Source organism: Oncorhynchus mykiss, chromosome 11 (assembly GCF_057628025.1).
Source record: "Oncorhynchus mykiss isolate SJ-2025 chromosome 11, ASM5762802v1, whole genome shotgun sequence".
Classification (NCBI taxonomy): Eukaryota; Metazoa; Chordata; class Actinopteri; order Salmoniformes; family Salmonidae; genus Oncorhynchus; species Oncorhynchus mykiss.
This window is the reverse complement of record NC_143032.1, coordinates 57,403,102-57,426,476: the sequence shown is the minus strand read 5'-3', so window position 1 is coordinate 57,426,476 and position 23,375 is coordinate 57,403,102. Positions and strand designations below refer to the sequence as shown.

Sequence of the window (23,375 nt, the reverse complement as noted above, 5' to 3'; positions counted from 1 at the left end):
CAAAAGACACGGGAGGTTATTTAAGCAATAAGGCCCGAATGGATGTGGTATTTGGCCAATATACCACGGTTAAGGGCTGTTCTTACAGAGTGCCTGGATACAGCCCTTTGCCGTGATATATTGGCAAAAATAGCACAAACCACCGAGGTGCCTTATTGCTATTATAAACAGTTTTCTTTCGCCTCCATATTCTCTCATATACCATGGCTTTCAGCCAATCAGCATCCAGGGCTTGAACTACTCTGTTTATTATCATGACTTAATAACTACACCCATAATAAAAATTGCTTAATTAAACTGATAACAACATCAAACAGACAGGGCTATTATAAAATAACATGTGGATAAATAGTTTTTAAGCTATCATAGTTTTATGACTGGAAGAATAAGAAACACATTTAACCTAATGATGAAGTGAAGTGGTCAGACAAGCAGATGGCTCTAAACCCATACTATCCAAACACGTTAAATGTACGCCAGCTCACTGCCTACCCTGGTCTGACCTCAGTGTTCGACTGTGAGCAGAGCTGGTTTTGCATTTGGTCTCTGGCACCTTCAGCCAGGACCGACAGGGAAACTCATCCAGGCAGACATTGTAAGAGTGGAGGAGAACCTTCCAGAAGTTCTTCTTACCATAAGAACCAAGGCACTGAAAGTGATATAGAAGAGTAAAGAGAGCACAATGGCATTCTCTTTCTTCACCGTTACCTGATAGTACATATAGAGAAACCAACAGTACCAGGGTCATGTTTATCACCTGCATTTCAGAGTCTAGCTTAGGCGCGTGGAAACCATTGGTACTGGTCTTAATGTACTGGAGATGGATGGCCAGGTGAACAAAGATGGATATGCAACACTTTAACATCAGTACTCCCAGGATGATGTCAGAGAGGACAAGATAAATGGTGATCTGTATCATGTACGGGTTGTCATTAGACATGATGGCACCGCAGTTCTTGTTTTCATGTGTTATTCTCGGGGACGAGAACAGTCCGCATGGGCAGACAGGTTCTGAGACCACACAGGGATGACCAGGACTACAGTGCTTCAGGATGGCCTTTGGATCTTGGTGTAGCAGCGGATGGGCTCAATCACCAACTTGGTGCTGTATTAGAAGATCAGGGAGGCAGTGGTCCACATGATGGTGAAGTTGGCAGTCCTGTCCGTGGCCAGTCGGCAGTCTATGTTGCCCATGGTCATCCAGAGACTGCAGAGCAGCTGGTGGGCACAACTGGCCACAGACAGAGCTGTGCTGGTGGTCTCACCACTACCTCTCCCTCTACTGTATTTATTTATTTTGCTCCTTTGCACCCCATTATTTATCTCTACCTTGCACATTCTTCCACTGCAAATCTACCATTCCAGTGTTTTACTTGCTATATTGTATTTACTTTGCCACCATGGCCTTTTTTTTGCCTTTTCCTCCCTTACCTCATCTCATTTGCTCACATTGTATATAGACTTATTTTTCTACTGTATTATTGACTGTTTTACTCCATGTGTAACTCTGTGTTGTTGTATGTGTCGAACTGCTTTGCTTAATCTTGGCCAGGTCGCAATTGTAAATGAGAACTTGTTCTCAATATGCCTACCTGGTTAAATAAAGGTGAAATAAAAGACCTCAGAAAATAAATTGTGGAACTCGACAAGTCTGGTTCATCCTTGGGAGCAATTTCCAAATGCCTGAAGGTACCACGTTCATCTGTACAAACAATAGTATGCATGTATAAACACCATGGGACCACGCAGCAGTCATACCGCTCAGGAAGGAGACGTGTTCTGTCTCCTAGAGATGAACGTACTTTGGTGCGAAAAGTGCAAATCAATCCCAGAACAACAGCAAAGGACCTTGAGAAGATGCTGGAAGAAACAGGTACAAAAGTATCTATATCCACAGTAAAACGAGTCCTATATCGACATAACCTGAAAGGCCGCTCCGCAAGGAAGAAGGCACTGCTCCAAAACCACCATAAAAAAGCCAGACCGGGCCTCCCGGGTGGCGCAGTGGTTAAGGGCGCTGTACTGCAGCGCCAGCTTTGCCATCAGAGTCCCTGGGTTCGCGCCCAGGCTCTGTCGTAACCGGCCGTGACCGGGAGGTCCGTGGGGCGACGCACAATTGGCCTAGCGTCGCCCGGGTTAGGGAGGGCTTGGTCGGTAGGGGTGTCCTTGTCTCATCGCGCACCAGCGACTCCTGTGGCGGGCTGGGCGCAGTGTGCGCTAGCCAAGGTGGCCAGGTGCACGGTGTTTCCTCCGGCGCATTGGTGCAGCTGGCTTCCGGGTTGAATGCGCGCTGTGTTAAGAAGCAGTGCGGCTTGGTTGGGTTGTGTATCGGAGGACGCATGACTTTCAACCTTCGTCTCTCCTGAGCCCGTACGGGAGTTGTAGCGATGAGACAAGATAGTAGCTACTACAACAATTGGATACCACGAAATTGGGGAGTAAAACATTTTTTTTTTTAAAAGCCAGACTACGGTTTGCAACTGCACATGAGGACAAAGATCGTACTTTTTGGAGAAACAAAAATAAATCTGTTTGGCCACAATGTCCATCATTATGCTTGGAGGGAAAAGGGGGAGGCTTGCAAGCCGAAGAACACCATCCCAACTGTGAAGCACGGGGGTGGCAGCATTATGTTGTTGGGGTGCTTTGCTGCAGGCGGGACTGGTGCACTTCACAAAATACATGGCATCATGAGGAAGGAAAAGTATGTGGATATATTGATGCAATATCTCAAGACATCAGTCAGGAAGTTAAAGCTTGATTGCAAATGGGTCTTCCAAATGGACAATGGCTTAAGGACAACAAAGTCAAGGTATTGGAGTGGACATCACAAAGCCCTGACCTCAATCCTATAGAAACTTTGTGGCAGAACTGAAAATGCGTGTACGAGCAAGGAGGACTACAAATCTGACTCAGTTACACCAGCTCAGTCAGGAGGAATGGGACAAAATTCACCCAACTTATTGTGGGTAGACTTCCACAAGCTTCCCAAAACATTTGACCCAAGTTAAACAATTTAAAGGCAATGCTACCAAATACTAATTGAGTGTATGTAAACTTCTGACCCACTGGGAATGTGATGAAAGAAATAAAAGCTGAAATAAATCATTCTCTCGACATTTCACATTCTTAAAATAAAGTGGTGATCCTAACTGACCTAAGACAGGGGATTTTTACTAGGATTAAATGTCAGGAATTATGAATAACTGAGTTTAAATGTATTTGGCTAAGGTGTATGTAAACTTCCGACTTCAACTGTATATTAAAATTCTGTGATGTTGAAGTGTTCAAGGTTGAGGTGGAATTAGTGCTCAAATGTTTAAAATACCATATTTTGCAAGCCTTTTTATTACGGCATAAAATGTACTTTCAGATTCTTAAATTGAACTCAGACATTTACCAGGGTTTTCATTTGAATCAGAGTAACACATAGCCAGGACTTTCTTTTCTTTGTGGAGGAAATGTACTAATCGAAAATCAACTGGAAAACATTTCAAAGTCCACAAGGCTGAGGTAAGCACCTACACCATTGAATGTGGTTATTTTGGATATAACTTCACTTCAGACAAGGATCCCTTTGCATCTGATGTTTTCTCTTCGTTCTTTTACTACAACTTGAAACAATTCAATGTCTTAGCAATGAAGATGAAAAATATTTGTTTTCAAAGTTTGGCTTTAAGAAGTAGCCTGAAGATGTTGACTAAGAACGGCATGAAGTTGAGGCACAGAACCTTTGATTTCAGAGTCGCCTGACTGGAATTTATAGAGGAGCATCGAACTCTATTCACAATACTATTTGAATTGGTGGCGATGGCAAAAGGCAGTGGTGGCAGTGCATTTCCATAGGCCTGGGGTGAAGATGTGTGCTCATTGGTGGGGGGCATTCCGACTCGAGTCAAGCACTGGCAAATTAAACGTAATTCCCTTTTTTCTGCACTTTTCTCTCTGCGCGTATTCTGCCCTGCTATTCATTCATTTGGGGGGAGATCAAAGAAATGGTGCGGCGAAGGTGTCTATAGATACGCTATAGTCTGACCTTGATTCCCTAATAATTCCACCACCTTTATATGCGAGGAAACCATGAATAAGGTCTAGCGAACCTACCAGTTCCAAGTGGGACAAGTGTCTACTTTATTTCTTCCAATTGAATCTCCATGCACTGTAATGTATGCATTGAGAGCTGTTGATAAGGAGAAGGCGATTGTAAACACACATACTCAATTGTTTTAGATTATTTTTTTCCCCTGGAGACGAATGTGAAACCAGTCATATGAAGCAAACTGAAAATCATATAAACATGACATGTGTTGCAGTCCCTTTTCCCAAGTGAAGTAGGCTATAAATAGTTGTGCCTTTATTCAGAATTTTTCTTGTATGCCCTCATAATTTGCACGGATGAAATTTGGAGACCCAGGCTTTTCTTAGTTTTACTTTACAATTTGTGTCATCTTAAATAGTAACCACTATGGGGAGCCACCGTCAGTATTAGAACTGGTATTTTTTAGTGTTGGTTTCCTTCAATTTGTATCTTACATTTTGCATCATTCCATTCCGTCTACCTTTCTTTCCTCTGTCACGTCTGTGTATCATATAGACTAAACGTTGTGCAATAATTGACATGAAGCCTATTTGAATCATTATGGAACTGACCACACGTAGCAGGTTAAACCTGGAGCCTGGTGCACGGTTCACGACGACTGGACCATTGTCATACAGTTCTGTGATTAGTAAGAATTAGGGTAGATTTATAGGACTGTTTTCACCCTTATTGTACACGTTTTCACCTTCCAATATTTCATGCATTGATCTTGAATATGGCAACTTTCAGCATGAATTTAACCACTGTTTTTGAGTCATCAATATATTTTGTGCATAAAGGCTCTCCAACCTTTTTTTTTATGATTCAGAAATACTTTCCTAACTAACAATTTCCTAAATAATCCACAAGATCAGAGTATTTTTAAATTTACCAGTTGGTGCTGAAACAGAGACGACTTTCTTTCATTGATCCCTATGTTCTGACACGTTCTCTAATTAATATAACCATAGACCACAAACTGGTAGGCTGCAAAACGTCCACTCACAGATGGCCAAAAACAATTGAAAGCCACGACCCCACCTCCAATATACATTTGCCAGTGTTACTTGCCTTTTCAAATTCATTGAGTTACCACCCATGCCTGTATTTGTTAGTGACAGAGACATGGTTGTTGAATTTGTTCATGTTCCTACTGGAGGTGAATATTATCATTCAAATTAAACTTGTTAGGACAATACATTAAAAATATCATAAGACCTTTGATGGCCAAGTTTTCCCTTATAACAGTGGTGTTAGGAACCTCCTGGTTTACAGGCCACATCAGGCCTACAAGTCATATTATGCTGGCTTGCAATGTGATGTGTAATTCCTATTGGAAGACAGCCTGAGTTAGGGAATCCAACATTTGGAATGTTTTATTCACCTGCAACATGCATTCAGAATGACTGTCAGGGTTAGGAACATTGGACTGGAATAGTTTAGAATTGTTTTATTTATATTTGATGGATTAGTCTTACGCTACACAATCAATGTACATGCAAAAGCACAGATATGAAAAACAATCCTAAAAAATGTTTTGCTGTAGAGCATGCTGGGAAATCTGATAACGATGGCCATGGTTTTGATGGGAATGTTTTACTATCCACAAAGTAAAACTGACACAATCACACAACACTGGGGTTATTTTACACCGTGTTAATTTAACTCCTGAATCAACACTAGGTAACACTGGCCAATTCGCTCTGTGTATATCCGGTGGAATTACTGAACCAGATGTATTGCAGAATGACATGTTGACAAAACCACAGATACTGAACAAAACCTCAGGGTCCAGTTCCCATGCAAATATCCTTCCTATGGCCACAGATCTACACATCCGTTCCACAGGGTCGATTTACATGTGATAAAGGGGGCAACCTGCGTTTGGCTCACCTTCATGTTCTGTGTTTATTCAACACTGTACAGGGTTGGTGCTCTGGGTGTTGACTCTTAAAGCATTCTGCTTGGCAAGACCACAACGAAAGCATGCCTAATTATTTGTGGCAGGTTTGAATCTGGAATGAGGAGTCTAGACAGATCAATATTATACTATGATGGAAACCAAAAAAAAGGCAAAAACCCAGTGATCCTTGCATCCAAATCAATCATTGTAGACATTCCACCGTGCTAAGATTGAAAAAAATCATTTGATCATAGAGTTTCTTCAAGCTTTTATTCTTTGAACTGTCTGCCTTCTGAGGCTAGTCAGTATGAAATCAGTCGTTAAGTTTTATATCAAAATCAATATCTTAAATCACATATCTGACTGGCACACAATGTCATTCCGTATTAACAATCATTGGCCTGGTGTATTGAGGGTGGGGTCATTAGCTTTTTCGATTGGTGACACAAATGTACAGGATACAACTGATTCAGAATCAAGTGCTTGATTAAAAAAATATATATTTTCATTGAAAACTCATAGAAAAGATTAAACATTTTGGTTACTTGTCTGTTAGACAAAATAAGTCATGCATAGAATAAAAAACATACATCTGACCAGTGGTGGAAAAAGTACCCAAAGTAAAGATACCTTAATAGAAAATGACTCAAGTAAAAGTCACCCAGTAAAATGCTACTTGAGTCTAAAAATATTTGCTTAAGTACCAAAAGTAAATGTAATTGCTAAAATATACTTAAGCATCAAAAGTAAAAGTATAAATTATTTTTTAAATTCTTATATTAAGCAAACTTTTAACGGATAGCCAGGGAGACGCTCCAACGCTACGATATAATTTACCAATGAAGCATGTGCTTAGTGAGTCCGCCAGATCAGAGGCAGTAGGGATGACCTGGGACGTTCTCTTGATAAGTGTGAATTAGACAATTTATGTCCTGCTAAGCATTCAAAATGTAACAAGTACTTTTTGGGTGTCAGAATATGTATGGAGTAAGAAGTACATTATTTTCTTTAGGAATGTAGTCAAATATAAATAGTGAAGTACAGATATCCCAAAAAACAACTTAAGTAGTACTTTCAAGTATTTTTACACCACTTCATCTGACATACACTTTAAATATCATCTCGTTCATTCTCATTGGCAAAATCCTCAATTGAGCTTCACGTGACTAAAACATTATCCGTTGCACTATTGCACCAAGAGTTTTTAGGCTATTGCACAAAGTACAGGGTGGAAGTAGCATGGGAATGAGATTATACATATCCTGTAATGCCGGGTCTGCATGTGATATAGCTGTTTATACTGAAGGCTGGCCTTCCAAGAATTACAAAAATTAATTAATTAAAAATTATGAGGTTTCATGCTTATCCTTACCCCAACCCAAAACATTGTTACACAGGGTAACCATTACTGCTGTCATATTTCAGCACAGGTGGCAAATGAGGGGCTTTCTGCTTGCTGGGGGCAGGCATGCCTATGCTACTGTTGGTGTAGAAGCTCCTATTGTCTGACTCTGTCCTCTTGGGCTGACCTTTTGTCACTGAGCTATAGACTGCCCCAGGGGGGGAGCGGAAGCCTAGGACCGAGCGGAAGCTGGAGTTCCTGCTGGCAGGTCGGCTCTCTGGGGCTGGGGCATCCTCCCTGTTGGGCAGGGCCAGGCCATGGAAGAGTGGCACAGAACGGTAGGAGTTAAACACATTTTACAGTTTGTCTGCTGCATGTAATTCTTGGAAGGTATGGAATGTCATATTTCATACCTTATTTCATGGGCAACCTCCTTCTCGTAGCGACGTTTGTGGCAGCAGCAGATCAGAAGCCATATGAGGAGCAGGAGGAGGAGCAACAGTAGCAGTGCACCAATCACAGCAGCTGCTATGATCCCTGCTTTGTTGGGAGCTAAAAAGGAAGTCATGATATTCAGAGACAGGTTCACACATAGGCACCGTTCCTCACTTTCTCCCAATTAAACTTACGGTTGTATGCGTGCAGGGTGTATTTACACTGCTCTTTGCCCACAGGATTCGACACCACACACAGATAATTTCCCATGTAGCTCTCTGAGTGATTTCTTATCATCAACTCTCCAGTCTGAGAGTCTAAATGGAACACAAAGACAATCACTGCTAGCTACAAACCACACCTCACCTCAGTATATCAACATGCACAGTAGACCTATGGTTATGTGTAGACCCATGTCTTATCTAGAGACTTTAGTTCCTGTTTCCTACTTTGTGTTGCTGTAGGCGGGATGGCCCCTCCACTCTCTCTGATCCAGACATAGTTAAGGGGGGTGGATCCCACGGATAACTTGCATCGCAGGGAGACATCAGCTCCCTTCTCTTCAACGCCTTCAACCCAACACTTAGGCACTGATGGAGGGACTGGTGTAAGAGAAGAGGTTAAACTGTCTCAGGAAAACAACTTCATAAAGAGTGTGTAGAGTAAGTATACAGTACAAGTGAATACCATTTCCTTTGTTTTACTTAACTCTGCGACCAATGACAAAGTGGGCCATTGTGTAAATGTGTTGATTCCTTCTAAGTGCATTTCCAAGAAAATTAGTATATTGATAAGAACAAAAGGAGCACCAGGGTGTTCAAATTCCTTTTCAGTGATAAAGCAGATTTAAAAACAGAGGACAGTGGAATGATGAAACTGGTCAAACAGAAACCAGTCTGGGAGGGGCGGCCTTCCTCACCCATCACCACCAGAGTGACTTTTCGCATGTCGACACCCGGCGCCTTCTTGACTTTGCACTGGTAGGTGGCTGTGTCTGAGGCTTTCACTGCAGAGATGGAGACGGATGCGTCTCCCAACGCGGGGTCTCCTGTGAAGTCCATCCTCTTAGACAAGCTGGGGTCCCCGTAATGCAATTTCTGCCCTCCTGTATAAGATATGACCTGAGAGATAGAGATTTGCGTCAATGACAAAGCAACAAGTCTTGAGAACAAATGTTAACAGGTTTTTCTACTGCAACAATGAGGATAAGATCGCCTGTAGCTAAACAACATCTCCAAGACTAGTCTGCCAAAGATATGAGTGGATGTTAAGACTAACGTATTCGTTTTACGACCCATGTTGCATCTCCAAACCCTCCCCTTAAATTATCCATAACAAGACCCGCCTCTATCTCCTGCTCTGTAGTCTCACCAGCTGGTCTTTCTGGGTCATGTCTGGATGGACACTCAACCACTCAATGTCCAGATCTCCTGTGTCAGAGGGGGCAGGGGTGTATGTGCACCCCAGCATGACTGTCTCCCCCTGGGCTCTTTGAATGGTCTGAGACCCTGTGGATGTTATCTGCATAGCCACTGTGATATCTTAGGGTTTAGAGAAACACACACATTCAAGAAACTTAGACTAGTTTCAAACTAAAGTGACAAGTTCCTGCATTAACAGCATTGTGTTAACAACATCCTGTGACTAATTCAGCATACTGTACAGTGCCTTCAGTTACAGCCTGAATTTAAAATGGATTACAACATCTAAATGTTTGTCACTGGCCAACACACAATAAATACTCCATAATGTCAAAGTGTGATTATGTTTTTCAGATTTTTTTTACAAATTAACAAAAAACAAATGTCTTGAGTTAGTAAGTATTCAACCCTGTTATGGCAAGCCTAAATACGTTCAGGAGTACAATAATAGTCACATAAGTTGCATGGACTCACTATGTGCAATAAGTGTTTAACATGATTTTTGAAGGACTACCTCATCTCTATACCCCACACATACAATAATCTGTAAGGTCCCTCAGTCGAGCAGTGAATTTCAAACACGGATTCAACCACAAAGACCAGGGAGATTTTCCAATGCCTCGCAAAGAAGGGCACCTATTGGTAGATGGGTAAAAATGTAAAAAAAGCAGACATTGAATATCCCCTTGAGCATGGTGAAGTTATTAATTACACTTTGGATTGTGTATCAATGCACGCAGTCACTACAAAGATACAGGTGTCCTTCCTTACTCAGTTGCCGGTGAGGAAGGAAACCAATTGGATTTCACTATTTTATTTAACCTTTATTTAACCAGGTAGGCAATTTGAGAACAAGTCCTCATTTACAATTGCGACCTGGCCAAGATAAAGCAAAGCAGTTCGACACAGAGTTACACATGGAGTAAAACAAAAGTCAATAATAAAGTTGAAAAATAAGTCTATATACGATGTGAGCAAATGAGGTGAGATAAGGGAGTTAAAGGCAAAAAAAAGGCCATGGTGTCGAAGTAAATAGAATATAGCAAGTAAAACACTGGAATGGTAGATTTGCAGTGGAAGAAAGTGCGAAGTAGAGAGAAATAGTGGGGTGCAAAGGAGCTAAATAAATAAATTAGAGGGAGAGGTAGTTGTTTGGGCTAAATTATACAGTAGATGGGCTATGTACAGGTGCAGTAATCTGTGAGCTGCTTAAAGCTAGTGAGGGAGATGTGTTTCCAGTTTCAGAGATTTTTGTAGTTCGTTCCAGTCATTGGCAGCAGAGAACTGGAAGGAGAGGCAGCCAAAGGAAGAAATGGTTTTGGGGGTGACCAGAGAGATATACCTGCTGGAGCGCGTGCTCCAGGTGGGTGCTGCTATGGTGACCAGCGAGCTGAGATAAGAGGGGACTTTACCTAACAAGGTCTTGTAGATGACCTGGAGCCAGTGGGTTTGGCGACGAGTATGAAGCGAGGGCCAGCCAACGAGAGCGTACAGGTTGCAGTGATGGGTAGTATATGGGGCTTTGGTGACAAAACTGATGGCACTGTGATAGACTGCATCCAATTAATTGAGTAGGGTATTAGAGGCTATTTTGTAAATGACGTTGCCAAAGTCAAGGATCGGTAGGATGCTCAGTTTTACAAGGGTATGTTTGGCAGCATAAGTGAAGGATGCTTTGTTGCGAAATAGGAAGCCAATTCTAGATTGAACTTTGGATTGGAGATGTTTGATGTGGGTCTGGAAGGAGAGTTTACAATCTAACCAGACACCTAGGTATTTGTAGTTGTCCACATATTCTAAGTCAGAACCGTCCAGAGTAGTGATGTTGGACGGGCGGGCAGGTGCAGGTAGCGATTGGTTGGAGAGCATGCATTTAGGTTTACTTGTATTTAAGAGCAATTGGAGGCCACGGAAGGAGAGTTGTATGGCATTGAAGCTCATCTGGAGGGTTGTTAACACAGTCCAAAGAAGGGCAAGAAGTATTCAGAATGGTGTCGTCTGCGTAGAGGTGGATCAGAGACTCACCAGCAGCAAGAGCGACATTGATGTATACAGAGAAGAGTTGGTCCAAGAATTGAACCCTGTGGCACCCCCATAGAGACTGCCAGAGGCCTGGATAACAGGCACTCCGATTTGACACACTGAACTCTATCAGAGAAGTAGTTGGTTAACCAGGTGAGGCAATCATTTGAGAAACCAAGGCTTTCGAGTCTGCCGATGGGGATGTGGTGATTGACAGAATCGAAAGCCTTGGCCAGGTCAATGAATATGGCTGCACAGTATTGTTTCTTATAGATGGCTGTTAAGATATTGTTTAGGACCTTGAGCGTGGCTGAGGTGCACCCATGACCAGCTCTGAAACCAGATTGCATAGCGGAGAAGGTATGGTGGGATTCAAAATGGTCAGTAATCTGTTTGTTGACTTGGCTTTCAAAGACCTTAGAAAGGCAGGGTAGCCTAGATGTAGGTCTGTAGCAGTTTGGGTCAAAAGTGTCCCCCCTTTGAAGAGGGGGATGACCGCAGCTGCTTTCCAATCTTTGGGAATCTCAGACGACACTGAGAAGAGGTTGAACAGGCTAGTAATCGGGGTTCCAACAATTTTGGCAGATCATTTTAGAATGATTAGAAAGTAAGGGTCCATTTTAGAAAGTAAGGGTCCAGATTGTCTAGTCCGGCTGATTTGTAGGGGTCCAGATTTTGCAGCTCTTTCAGAACATCAGCTGACTGGATTTGGGAGAAGGAGAAATGGGCATGAGGCCAATGGTGACTTCAAAACAGCTGTGATAGGAGAAAACTGAGGATGGATCAACAACATTGTAGTTACTACACAATACTAATATTAACCTAATTGACAGAGTGAAAAGGAGGAAGCCTGTACTGAAATATTTTTATTCTGAACATGCATTCTTTTTGCAACAAGGCTCTAAAGTAATACTGCAAAAAATTTGGAAAAGCAAATAACTTTTTGTCCTGAAAACAAAGTGTTATGTTTGGGGCAAATCCAATAAAACACGGAGTTGCTTACCAAGAAGACGGTGAATGTTCCTGAGTGGCCGAGTTTCAGTTTTGACTTAAATCTACTTGAAAATCAATGGCAAGACCTGAAAATGGTTATCTAGCAATGATCAACAACCAATTTGACAGCTTGAACATTTTGAAAGAATAAAATGGGGAAATGTTGTGGAAAGCTCTTAAAGAAGTACCCATTAAGACTGTAACCTCTGCCAAAGGTGCTTCTACAAAGTATTGACTCAGGAGTGTGAATACCTACGTGCGTTCTGAGCCCTCTCCTGTACTCCCTGTTCACCCACGACTGCGTGGCCACGCACGCCTCCAACTCAATCATCAAGTTTGCGGACGACACAACAGTGGTAGGCTTGATTACCAACAACGACGAGACGGCCTACAGGGAGGAGGTGAGGGCCCTCGGAGTGTGGTGTCAGGAAAATAACCTCACACTCAACGTCAACAAAACTAAGGAGATGATTGTGGACTTCAGGAAACAGCAGAGGGAACACCCCCCTATCCACATCGATGGAACAGTAGTGGAGAGGGTAGCAAGTTTTAAGTTCCTCGGCATACACGTCACAGACAAACTGAATTGGTCCACTCACACAGACAGCATCGTGAAGAAGGCGCAGCAGCGCCTCTTCAACCTCAGGAGGCTGAAGAAATTCAGCTTGTCACCAAAAGCACTCACAAACTTCTACAGATGCACAATCGAGAGCATCCTGTCGGGCTGTATCACCGCCTGGTACGGCAACTGCTCCGCCCTCAACCGTAAGGCTCTCCAGAGGGTAGTGAGGTCTGCACAACGCATCACCGGGGGCAAACTACCTGCCCTCCAGGACACCTACACCACCCGATGTTACAGGAAGGCCATAAAGATCATCAAGGACATCAACCACCCGAGCCACTGCCTGTTCACCCCGCTATCATCCAGAAGGCGAGGTCAGTACAGGTGCATCAAAGCTGGGACTGAGAGACTGAAAAACAGCTTCTATCTCAAGGCCATCAGACTGTTAAACAGCCACCACTAACATTGAGTGGCTGCTGCCAACATACTGACAATGACACTGACTCCAGCCACTTTAATAATGGGAATTGATGGGAAATGTAAATATATCACTAGCCACTTTAAACAATGCTACCTTATATAAATGTTACTTACCCTACATTATTCATCTCACATGCATACGTATATACTGTACTCTATATCAGCGACTGCATCCTTATGTAATACATGTATCACTAGCCACTAACTATGCCACTTTGTTTACATACTCATCTCACATGTATATACTGTACTCGATATCATCTACTGTATCTTGCCTATGCTGCTCTGTATCATCACTCATTCATATATCCTTATGTACATATTCTTTATCCCCTTACACAGTGTATAAGACAGTAGTTTTGGAATTGTTAGTTAGATTACTTGTTGGTTATTACTGCATTGTCGGAACTAGAAGCACAAGCATTTCGCTACACTCGCATTAACATCTGCTAACCATGTGTATGTGACAAATAAAATTTGATTTGATTTGATTCATAAAATGCGCAAACATTTCTAAAAACAGGTTTTCACTATTAGACAAATTCAGGTAGGTCCCTGCCAGTTTCATTTGTTTCCATTTGGTTCTGTTTGATTCCTAGTGAATATCCCCAATTGTTGGACATCAGTTACGCAGTTTGTATAAGTATAATGTGATATATCGAACATGTAGGACAGACACCAGCTAATGGGTGAACAGAAGCGGACATTGTAATTCCCTGACCTGGGACACTGTCTGGGCTCCACCCGGCTCCATCAGGTGACATAAACCTCGTGTAAGGATGTGCATATAGTCAATGGCTGTCACACAGGCACATTTTATATCCCCTGACAAAGAGAAATGGACCTAGAAATGAATCAGTTTAAAAGTGGACTTTGTCTGGTGCAGAGTGGGCTTAGAAGGGCCCAAAATAGTGGATGTCGTAGGGCGACTAGGTTAGGAAACATTGCATTACTCACCTGTATTCAGATAAACTGTTACCACAAACATCACAGCTAACTGTAGTCTTGAGCATGTTAGGCTCTTTCCCAGAGTGACCATGTTGGTAAACCTGTATGGCACATCAAGAGAAATATGATTACAATGACTACCTGAGTCATTTGAATGTGTACTTCCTCATTGTGATTCTAATCTAGTTTCTAGGAAGCATTACTCAGCAAACAGGTAGTCTTTATTTATTTTTTTCACCTTCATTTAACCAGGTAGGCAAGTTGAGAACAAGTTCTCATTTACAATTGCGACCTGGCCAAGATAAAGCAAAGCAGTTCAACACATACAACGACACAGAGTTACACATGGAGTAAAACAAACATACAGTCAATAATACAGTATAAACAAGTCTATATACGATGTGAGCAAATGAGGTGAGATAAGGGAGGTAAAGGCAAAAAGGCCATGGTGGCAAAGTAAATACAATATAGCAAGTAAAATACTGGAATGGTAGATTCGCAGTGGAAGAATGTGTAAAGTAGAAATAAAAATAATGGGGTGCAAAGGAGCAAAAATAAATAAATAAAATAAATACAGTAGGGAAAGAGGTAGTTGTTTGGGATAAATTATAGGTGGGCTATGTACAGGTGCAGTAATCTGCTCTGACAGTTGGTGCTTAAAGCTAGTGAGGGAGATAAGTGTTTATCATGCACTGAAATGACTGATAATGGGACACTTGTTTTCCCTTAACAATATACACTTTCCAAGGGATAGACAACCCTGCACAGAATTAAAACATATAAACCTGTTCAGATCCTCAACGATACCTACCAACTCTATTTTCACCAAGTTCTCCTCTCCAATTTAACGGCTGTTGCTGAGTGAGTCAGGAATTTGTACTTTAACCTCTCAAGTACATCAGCACATATTCATAATATTCCTGAGCAGTATTTAATTCAACAATCACATAATGAATGAATCCAAATTACCTTTCTGCACAGCAATATTCCAAAGATAATGTAGTTTCCAAGAGGCTTGACAGAGTGAACCAAAACAAAACTTTTGCTTGCCTTCTCTTCAGTTGCTTTCACCTGAAACTCTGAAACAGGTGTAATAATTAGCCAAACAGCAAATACAATGAGAGTTTCTATTGGACCAATTCAGGTAGGTCCCTCCCCCGTTTTGTTCCATTTGCTTCTGTTTAAGAAACATTTTGCAACACAATCAGAGTAATGAGTACCAGTCTCACACCCTTTTTAATTACATGCAGTCCATCTATTGCCTTAGGATAATTTAAACATTGTACTTTCTATGATTAGAAAATATTGGCTATAATAAGCAAAACACTAACAACAACATGGCTTCAAATATTGTCTCTGCTTCTGATCTGATAAAATATGTCCTTAAATGTAGATGCATTTGTATTGTTAATAATTATTGCATGACTAGAATTTTTGTTTTAATTCTCTCAGTAATATATTGTGCTGGGAAATTGAGCATGAAAATAAAAATATATGTTTTGGCTCTTATACTGGAAGCTGCTGTGTGTGGCGTATGCCTTTGGCGAGATTAATGATTACCAAACTGATAGTTGCCTCACCTCCTTGGCACTCCTACGAAACCACAGGGGTCTATTCATTGCATCGATTGTGTTGCAAAACATTTCTTAAACGGAAGCAAACGGAGTGAAATGGGGTGGAACTTACCTGAATTTGTCCAATAAAAACACTTCCGTTTGGTTATTAAACGATTAATGGTTTCTGTAATGAATACACCCCAGGCCTTTTCACAGAACCTCAACATACAATACCACAAAGCTACAACAATTACAGACTGATCAAGATTTGTGGAAATATTTAATATTTCAATATACTGTACCATAGTTAATTACAGTGCCTTGCGAAAGTATTCGGCCCCCTTGAACTTTGCGACCTTTTGCCACATTTCAGGCTTCAAACATAAAGATATAAAACTGTATTTTTTTGTGAAGAATCAACAACAAGTGGGACACAATCATGAAGTGGAACGACATTTGTTGGATATTTCAAACTTTTTTAACAAATCAAAAACTGAAAAATTGGGCGTGCAAAATTATTCAGCCCCCTTAAGTTAATACTTTGTAGCGCCACCTTTTGCTGCGATTACAGCTGTAAGTCGCTTGGGGTATGTCTCTATCAGTTTTGCACATCGAGAGACTGACATTTTTTCCCATTCCTCCTTGCAAAACAGCTCGAGCTCAGTAGGTTGGATGGAGAGCATTTGTGAACAGCAGTTTTCAGTTCTTTCCACAGATTCTCGATTGGATTCAGGTCTGGACTTTGACTTGGCCATTCTAACACCTGGATATGTTTATTTTTGAACCATTCCATTGTAGATTTTGCTTTATGTTTTGGATCATTGTCTTGTGGAAGACAAATCTCCGTCCCAGTCTCAGGTCTTTTGCAGACTCCATCAGGTTTTCTTCCAGAATGGTCCTGTATTTGGCTCCATCCATCTTCCCATCAATTTTAACCATCTTCCCTGTCCCTGCTGAAGAAAAGCAGGCCCAAACCATGATGCTGCCACCACCATGTTTGACAGTGGGGATGGTGTGTTGCTTTTACGCCAAACATAACGTTTTGCATTGTTTCCAAAAAGTTCAATTTTGGTTTCATCTGACCAGAGCACCTTCTTCCACGTTTGGTGTGTCTCCCAGGTGGCTTGTGGCAAACTTTAACCAACACTTTTTATGGATATCTTTAAGAAATGGCTTTCTTCTTGCCACTCTTCCATAAAGGCCAGATTTGTGCAATATACGACTGATTGTTGTCCTATGGACAGAGTCTCCCACCTCAGCTGTAGATCTCTGCAGTTCATCCAGAGTGATCATGGGCTTCTTGGCTGCATCTCTGATCAGTCTTCTCCTTGTATGAGCTGAAAGTTTAGAGGGACGGCCAGATCTTGGTAGATTTGCAGTGGTCTGATACTCCTTCCATTTCAATAGTATCGCTTGCACAGTGCTCCTTGGGATGTTTAAAGCTTGGGAAATCTTTTTGTATCCAAATCCGGCTTTAAACTTCTTCACAACAGTATCTCGGACCTGCCTGGTGTGTTCCTTGTTCTTCATGATGCTCTCTGCGCTTTTAAAGGACCTCTGAGACTATCACAGTGCATTTGCATTTATACGGAGACTTGATTACACACAGGTGGATTGTATTTATCATCATTAGTCATTTAGGTCAACATTGGATCATTCAGAGATCCTCACTGAACTTCTGGAGAGAGTTTGCTGCACTGAAAGTAAAGGGGCTGAATAATTTTGCACGGCCAATTTTTCAGTTTTTGATTTGTTAAAAAAGTTTGAAATATCCAATAAATGTCATTCCACTTCATGATTGTGTCCCACTTGTTGTTGATTCTTCACAAAAAAATACAATTTTATATCTTTATGTTTGAAGCCTGAAATGTGGCAAAAGGTCGCAAAGTTCAAGGGGGCCGAATACTTTCACAAGACACTGTACATTTTAATTTCAATAGGTATGTAAATGAAGGTTGAAGGCAAGCCACATTAAAAAATACTATAGTATACTATGGTATAAATACTATAGTATTCACTGTAGTGTTTTTGCAGACTTCACTGTAGTATTCAATGTAGTGTTTAGTATTTACTGTAGTATATATGTAACCTGTATACTGTAATATATACTATAGAAATTAATGTAGTGTTTTTTGTGGATTGTAGTATACTGTTGTTAAACTGTAGTGTTTTTGCGGACTGTAGTATACTGTAGTACTTACTGTAGTGTTTTTGCGGACATTACTACTGCTCTTCCATGTTGTCCCTAGTAAGGGTGCGTCACTTGAGGGGGTTGAGTCACAGACGTGATCTTCCTGTCTGGTTTAGCGCCCCTTCGGGCTCGTGCGGTGGAGGAGATCTTTGTGGGCTATACTCAGCCTTGTCTCAGGCTAGTAACTTGGTGGTCTGTTGATATCCCTCTAGTTGTGTGGGGGCTGTGCTTTGACAAAGTGTGTGGGGTTGTATCCTGCCTGGTTGGCTCTGTCCGGGGATATCGCCAGACTGGTCCACAGTGTCCCCCAACCCACCCGTCTCAGTCTCCAGTATCTATGCTGCAATAGTCTATGTGCCGGGGCCTAGGGTCAGTCTATTATATCTGGTGTAATTCTCCTGTCTTATCTGGTGTCCTGTGTGAATTTAAGTATGCTCCCTCTAATTCTCTCTCCCTCCCCTCCCGGAGGACCTGAGCCCTAGGATCATGCTTCAGGACTATCTGACCTGATGACTCCTGGCTGACCCCAGTCCACCTGGTCGTGCTGCTGCTCCAGTTTCAACTGGTCTGCCTGCAGCTAGGGAACCCTGACTTCTTCACCGGACGTGCTACCTTGTCCCAGACCTGCTGTTTTCTACTCTCTCTCTCTCTACTGCACCAGCTGTCTCGCACTGAATATTATGACCCTGCTGGTCATCTATGAACTTTTCAACATCTTGAAGAACAATCTGGCCTTAAATGGCCATGTACTCTTATAATCTCCACCCGGCACAGCCAGAAGAGAACTGGCCACCCCTCAGAGCCTGGTTCCTCTTTAAGTTTCTTCCTAGGTTCCTGCCTTTCCAGGGAGTTTTTCCTAGCCACCGTGCTTCTACATCTGCATTGCTTGATGTTTGCGGTTTTAGGTTGGGTTTCTAATATCTCTTTTTTATATATATATATATTTTTAATCTTCTGCACATCTACCATTCCAGTGTCTAATTGCTATACTGTAATTTCTTCGCCACCATGGCCTATTTATTGCCTTACCTCCCTTATCTTACCTCATTAGCACTCACTGTATATAGATTTTTCTTTTTTCTACTGTATTATTGACTATGTTTGTTTATTCCATGTGTAACTCTGTGTTGTTGCATGTGTCGAACTGCTGTGCTTTATCTTGGACAGTTGTAAATGAGAACTTGTTCTCAACTAGCCTACCTGGTTAAATAAATAAAATATCGCACTTTGTGACATCTGCTGGTGTAAAAAGGGCTTCATAAGTACATTTGATTTATTGCTGTATAACTTACTATAGTGTTTTTGTTTTATTATCTTTGACATATAATACTTTCTCCTTGAGGAAACCTACTGGAGAAATACTAAAAGAGCAAATTCTCCATAACCTGAAGGTAGGTTGGTAGGTAGGACTGGGGTCTAAATGGATATATCAGCGCTTCTGCTCTTTTCCATAACCTGTAGGAAGGTTGGTAGGTAGGACTGGGGTCTAAATGGATATATCAGCGCTTCTGCTCTTTTCCATAACCTGTAGGTAGGTTGGTAGGTAGGACTGGGGTCTAAATGGATATATCAGAGCTTCTGCTCTTTTCCATAACCTGTAGGTAGGTTGGTAGGTAGGACTGGGGTCTAAATGGATAGATCAGAGCTTCTGCTCTTTTCCATAACCTGTAGGTAGGTTGGTAGGTAGGACTGGGGTCTAAATGGATAGATCAGAGCTTCTGCTCTTTTCCATAACCTGTAGGTAGGTTGGTAGGTAGGACTGGGGTCTAAATGGATAGATCAGAGCTTCTGCTCTTTTCCATAACCTGTAGGTAGGTTGGTAGGTAGGACTTGGGGTCTAAATGGATAGATCAGAGCTTCTGCTCTTTTCCATAACCTGTATTGCACACAATATGGTCTATACTTGACATAGGTTTCTCATTAATGGGTGGCACAAATACATTGAACACCGAAAGCTATAGGCCTTTGCATGCAATGTGCTGGTACATTTAGTATGTTAATCTCTGACAGCTGAATGTTTTTGTGTCTATCACAAAATGTTTTTGTGTCTATCACTGTAATGTGACTGTATCTATGTAATTCTCTTTGTATTTTATGTTTTACAAAATAGGGACCACAATGGAAATTACAGTTGAAGTCAGAAGTTTACATACACCTTAGCCAAATACACTTAAACTCAGTTTTTCACAATTCCTGACAATTAATCCTAGTAGAAATTCCCTGTTTTAGGTCAGTTAGGATCGCCACTTTATTTTAAGAATGTGAAATGTCAGAATAATAGTATAGAGATTGATTTATTTCAGCTTTTATTTATTTCATCACATTCCCAGTGGGTCTGAACTTTACATACACTCAATTAATATTGCCTTTAAATTGTTTAACTTGGGTCAAACTTTTCGGGTAGCCTTCCACAAGCTTCCCACAATAAGTTGGGTGAATTTTGGCCCATTCCTCCTGACAGAGCTGGTGTAACTGAGTCAGGTTTGTAGGCCTCCTTGCTTGCACACACTTTTTCAGTTCTGCCCACAAATGTTCTATAGGATTGAGGTCAGGGCTTTGTGATGGCCACTCCAATACCTTGACTTTGTTGTCCTTAAGACATTTTGCCACAACTTTGGAAGTATGCTTGGGGTCATTGTCCATTTGGAAGACCCATTTGCAACCAAGCTTCAACTTCCTGACTGATGTCTTGAGATGTTGCTTCAATATATCCACATCATTTTCCATCCAAAGGATGCCATTTATTTTGTGAAGTGCACCAGTCCCTGAGGCAGCAAAGCACCCCCACAGCATGATGCTGCCACCCCCATGCTTCACGGTTGAGATGGTGTTCTTTGGCTTGCAAGCCTCCCCCTTTTTCCTCCAAACATAACGATGGTCATTATGACCAAACAGTTCTATTTTTGCTTCATCAGACCAGAGGACATTTCTCCCAAAAGTACAATCTGTGTCCTTATGTGCAGTTGCAAACTGTAGTCTGGCTTTTTAATGGCGGTTTTGGAGCAGTGGCTTCTTCCTTGCTGAGCGGTCTTTCAGGTTATGTCAATATAGGACTTGTTTTACAGTGGATATAGATCTTTTTGTACCTGTTTCCTACAGCATCTTCACAAGGTCCTTTGCTGTTGTTCTGGGATTGATTGGCACTTTTCACACCAAAGTACATTCATCTCTAGGAGACAGAACGTTTCTCCTTCCTGAGTGGTATGATGGCTGCGTGGTCCCATGGTGTTTATACTTGCGTACTATTGTTTGTACAGATGAACGTGGTACCTTCAGGCGTTTGGAAATTGCTCCCAAGGATGAGCCAGATTTTCGGTGGTCTACAATTCGGTGGTCTTGGCTGATCTTGGCTGATTTATTTTGCTTTTCACATGATGTCAAGCAAAGAGGCACTGAATTTGAAGGTAGGCCTTGAAATACATCCACAAATACACCTCGAATTGACTCAAATCATGTCAATTAGCCTATCAGAAGCTTCTAAAGCCATGACACAATCTTCTGGAATTTTCCAAGCTGTTTAAAGGCACAGTCAACTTATACTTCTGACCCACTGGAATTGTGATACATTGAATTATAAGTGAAATAGTCTGTCTGTAAACAATTGTTGGAGAAATTACTTGTGTCATGCACAAAGTAGATGTCCAAACCGACTTGCCAAAACTATAGTTTGTTAACAAGAAATTTGTGGAGTGGTTGAAAAACAAGATTTAATGACTCCAAGTGTATGTAAACTTTCGACTGTAGTGGCTGACTTTATTGTACAATCATAGTCACTTTAAAAAATATTTGTGTATATACTGTATGGATTTTTTTAGCTGACAAATAAAATCAATCCAAACTGTGCAGCGGCCAATTGTTGAATGGAAAGAGACATCTGTTACAAAACACCAAAGAGTTTAATGGCATTTGGAGCTTGTCAAGCCAAGCCTTCAAAACTGAGTACAAGGTAGGGAGGGATGTATTTTCTGTTTGTCGAGCTTGACATAGTCTATTTATTGTGGTGTTGGAAACGCAAACAGTACAAGGGGAGGGTCGTGTGAGAATATTTTTAACGTTGGGGCACCTTGAGTTGGACCAGCCCCTCCCCCCAGTACATTTCCATCTGTCCCTACGTGATGTAATGTTGCATGGCTTTCAGAGACTGGCCTGCAACAGCCTCCACTCCTCACCAATCTCACAAATTGCACCTGGATGTTTAAAAAATGGCAGAAAAAAGACTCTCATGTGGCTGTCTTCACTGTTTAAAGATGGATTGATTTGATTTGTGGCTCTGATGATGTTGGGTACAGGGTTGATTGATTACCATGCTGGTTGATGATGGGTGAATTAGGTAGAGAGAGGGGGATATAAGCCAATGGACTAAATTGGTCAGGGCTGAGGATAATGTAAAATTATGCAGAATCGATCTACAGGGAATGCATTTACTTGATCACACTTTGGCTTCAGAACAGGATATTGGCCATTAGGAATTCTCAAAGTACTTGCTAGAGCAATGGCGTCATATCTGTGCATATTAATTAGAATGAATAACAACAAAAATGTAGTAACTTATCAGATGCTGCATCAAACATGACTAGAATTTAGATTGGATTGTACACATCCCCGTAAACTCTCTCTCTAGTTCTTGTTCTCTATATGTACTACATGTGTCTCTCTCTTTAAATCACATTCTCTCTCTCCCTCTCTCTCTCTCACACACACACGCACGCACGCACGCACGCACGCACGCACGCACGCACGCACGCACACACACACACACACACACACACACACACACACACACACACACACACACACACACACACACACACACCACACACACACACACACACATACTCTCCTCTCAACTTAGTGGAATAAGAGTTCAGTCAGCAAATCCTTATCAAAGTTTGTCTGTGTGTGTCTGTCTGTCTGTCTGTCTGTCTGTCTGTCTGTCTGTCTGTCTGTGTGTCTGTGTGTCTGTCTGTCTGTGTGTGTGTGTGTGTGTGTGTGTGTGTGTGTGTGTGTGTGTGTGTGTGTGTGTGTGTGTCTGTGTGTCTGTGTGTCTGTGTGTCTGTGTGTGTGTGTCTGTGTCTGTGTCTGTGTCTGTGTCTGTGTCTGTGTCTGTGTGTGTGTGTGTGTGTGTGTGTGTGTGTGTGTGTGTGTGTGTGTGTGTGTGTGTGTGTCTGTGTCTGTGCGTGCGTGCGTGCGTGCGTGCGTGCGTTAATGACTCTGACTCTCATGAGAGCAGGTGTTTGACTGCCCCAGTCTTTCCCCCTGGTGTAACATAGCTCTCGGACAACAGATTGTTGTGGGCTGAACAGCATGTGACAGGACAGAATGAGCATAGAGGGAGGGCACAGCACTGGAACAGTTCAACACAGGACTTAAATGACTTATTATCAATACTTGTAAAACTGAAGCACTAAACATCAAATGGGTGATAGTATTATAGTGCATGAGTG

General features: G+C 41.8%; 1 protein-coding gene and 1 pseudogene across 1 annotated transcript; both read right to left on the bottom strand.

The window, feature by feature from the left end:
• Nucleotides 1-481: 481 nt before the first annotated feature.
• LOC149979640 (uncharacterized) lies at nt 482-1,436 on the bottom strand (annotated as a pseudogene).
• A 4,077-nt stretch (nt 1,437-5,513) lies between these two features.
• LOC110535989 (coxsackievirus and adenovirus receptor homolog) lies at nt 5,514-15,363 on the bottom strand. The gene is made up of 8 exons (XM_021621425.3): nt 15,154-15,363; nt 14,194-14,285; nt 9,130-9,299; nt 8,678-8,879; nt 8,208-8,360; nt 7,953-8,075; nt 7,737-7,875; nt 5,514-7,620 (listed from the first exon to the last, which is right to left on the bottom strand). The coding sequence occupies exons 2-8, from the start codon at nt 14,273-14,275 to the stop codon at nt 7,371-7,373; spliced, it is 1,119 nt and encodes a 372-aa protein (XP_021477100.1). The 5' UTR covers nt 14,276-14,285; nt 15,154-15,363; the 3' UTR covers nt 5,514-7,370.
• Nucleotides 15,364-23,375: the final 8,012 nt, after the last annotated feature.